Raw genomic sequence first — 1,652 nt, 5'->3', positions numbered from 1 at the left:
TGTGTGTGTGTGTGTGTGTGTGTGTGTGTATTCATGGCACACTCTGAATGCAGTCTTCCCGTGTGGTGATGCCTGGATGCGTATGTTCGTGTGTTCTTGCGTGTATAGATTATGTGATGCATTTTGATGTGTAAGTATAATTGTTCATATATATACGTCAGGACCATTCCGGCACGACAGAACAATCGCCACTTACCACAAAGGTTTTGTTCGACTGCACAACCAGACCAAGTTCACAACCACACGTTATCACACACAATCACAAATGACCAAGCGATACATCGCCTGGCCGTCAGAGTACGATGAGTCATGGTACTTGCAATTGATTCCGAAAACACAGTCCAAGGGGTGTCCATGTATGGAATAGATTAACGGCAAGGCCTACCTATGACACTTCCTATTCGCCCCACAACCTCTTCGCTGTAAACCAGCGCCATGTGGCCCGCTGCAACGAGGAAAATTAGAAATGTGTACGAGAATTAGGAATTGCGGTGAACCAAAAAGGTCACAAATGCAAAAAACAAAAAACAAAAAAAAGGGATTCTGGTGCTGTGTCACACAGATATAACAATAAAGTATGGATTTCAAGGGGCGGTGGGTTAATGAAGCAAACTAGGAATAGGTGAAGCAAATGGTAACAGTACGCCGTGGATATGTGAAACTGAAACCTTGTGGTGCACCGAACACAAACACAGTTGCAAGCAAAAGTGCGTCCAATACGATTGTAATAAAACATTGCTTGCAGGGGAATGTGAGGAAGTAAATCAGTACTGTTGATGAACCGAATGGCAACAGATGGCAAGAAATTTGGAATTCCAGCTGGTAGCGTGCTGGTAGCGTGAAAAACTTAAAGGTTATCGAGTATAGTTACGGGTTCCATGTATAGATATCGCAGCGATAGATACATATCAAATAGAAACGTTTATGTGACAGTAACGTCTGAGCTCAATCACAATATGGTAAATACACCGTGAGGGTAACAATGGAACGCAATCACACTATGTATGTGACTATACCTATGGGACTTAAAACAAGTCATGCGGCGTACACGAATGTGTACCACTCAATGACGTGGCACACAGGATGTTGTGTACTTCAGAATGACTCAACTACTCCACATGCAGGACACAGTTCGGAGTGGACTATGAAACTAGTCAACTTACTTGAAAATGAGCGGACATGTATATACTTGAGTTTCACTGAATGCGGTTATAGCGAACATATATATACCTGAATTGCACATAAATGGGGCTATATTTCAAATCGTAATCTCAATACTATCTGCACACAGCAAGCAGTGTGCATTCATAACATACATTCGCCCGTCAGGAAGTCATTCATCATACTGAACAGCGCGTACTTCTCTGACACTTGCTGTAGGGGCTTGAGTTCCACCTGTGAGAGAGGTGTTGCGTCATCGGGGTCTAGTAGAGAGAGATCTTTGATCATCATACATCCCGTAATGTCCTGAATATTGTCCCGATATACAGGAATGCGACTGTGGCCCATGGAGTAGATCTCACGGATCTTGTTCATGTCCAGTACGTCGTTGTTGGAGATGCTGCAGGAAATGTCATTGGGAATGAGTAGGAACAGATACTCGGAATAAAGTTTTATAAATAGACTTTGCTTGTTCAAGTCCAGTACGCTTA

The 1,652-nt window shown here is 43.0% G+C and overlaps 1 protein-coding gene across 1 annotated transcript; it reads right to left on the bottom strand.

The window, feature by feature from the left end:
- Positions 1-1,250: 1,250 nt before the first annotated feature.
- SARC_15623 (hypothetical protein) lies at positions 1,251-1,536 on the bottom strand (the record flags this gene model as incomplete). The annotated part of the gene is made up of 1 exon (XM_014290261.1): positions 1,251-1,536. One exon carries the CDS (start codon positions 1,534-1,536, stop codon positions 1,306-1,308), a length of 231 nt encoding a protein of 76 aa, XP_014145736.1. The 3' UTR covers positions 1,251-1,305.
- Positions 1,537-1,652: the final 116 nt, after the last annotated feature.

Source organism: Sphaeroforma arctica (assembly GCF_001186125.1).
Source record: "Sphaeroforma arctica JP610 unplaced genomic scaffold supercont1.6446, whole genome shotgun sequence".
NCBI classification, from domain to species: Eukaryota; class Ichthyosporea; order Ichthyophonida; genus Sphaeroforma; species Sphaeroforma arctica.
This window is presented reverse-complemented; position numbering and strand designations above follow the sequence as displayed.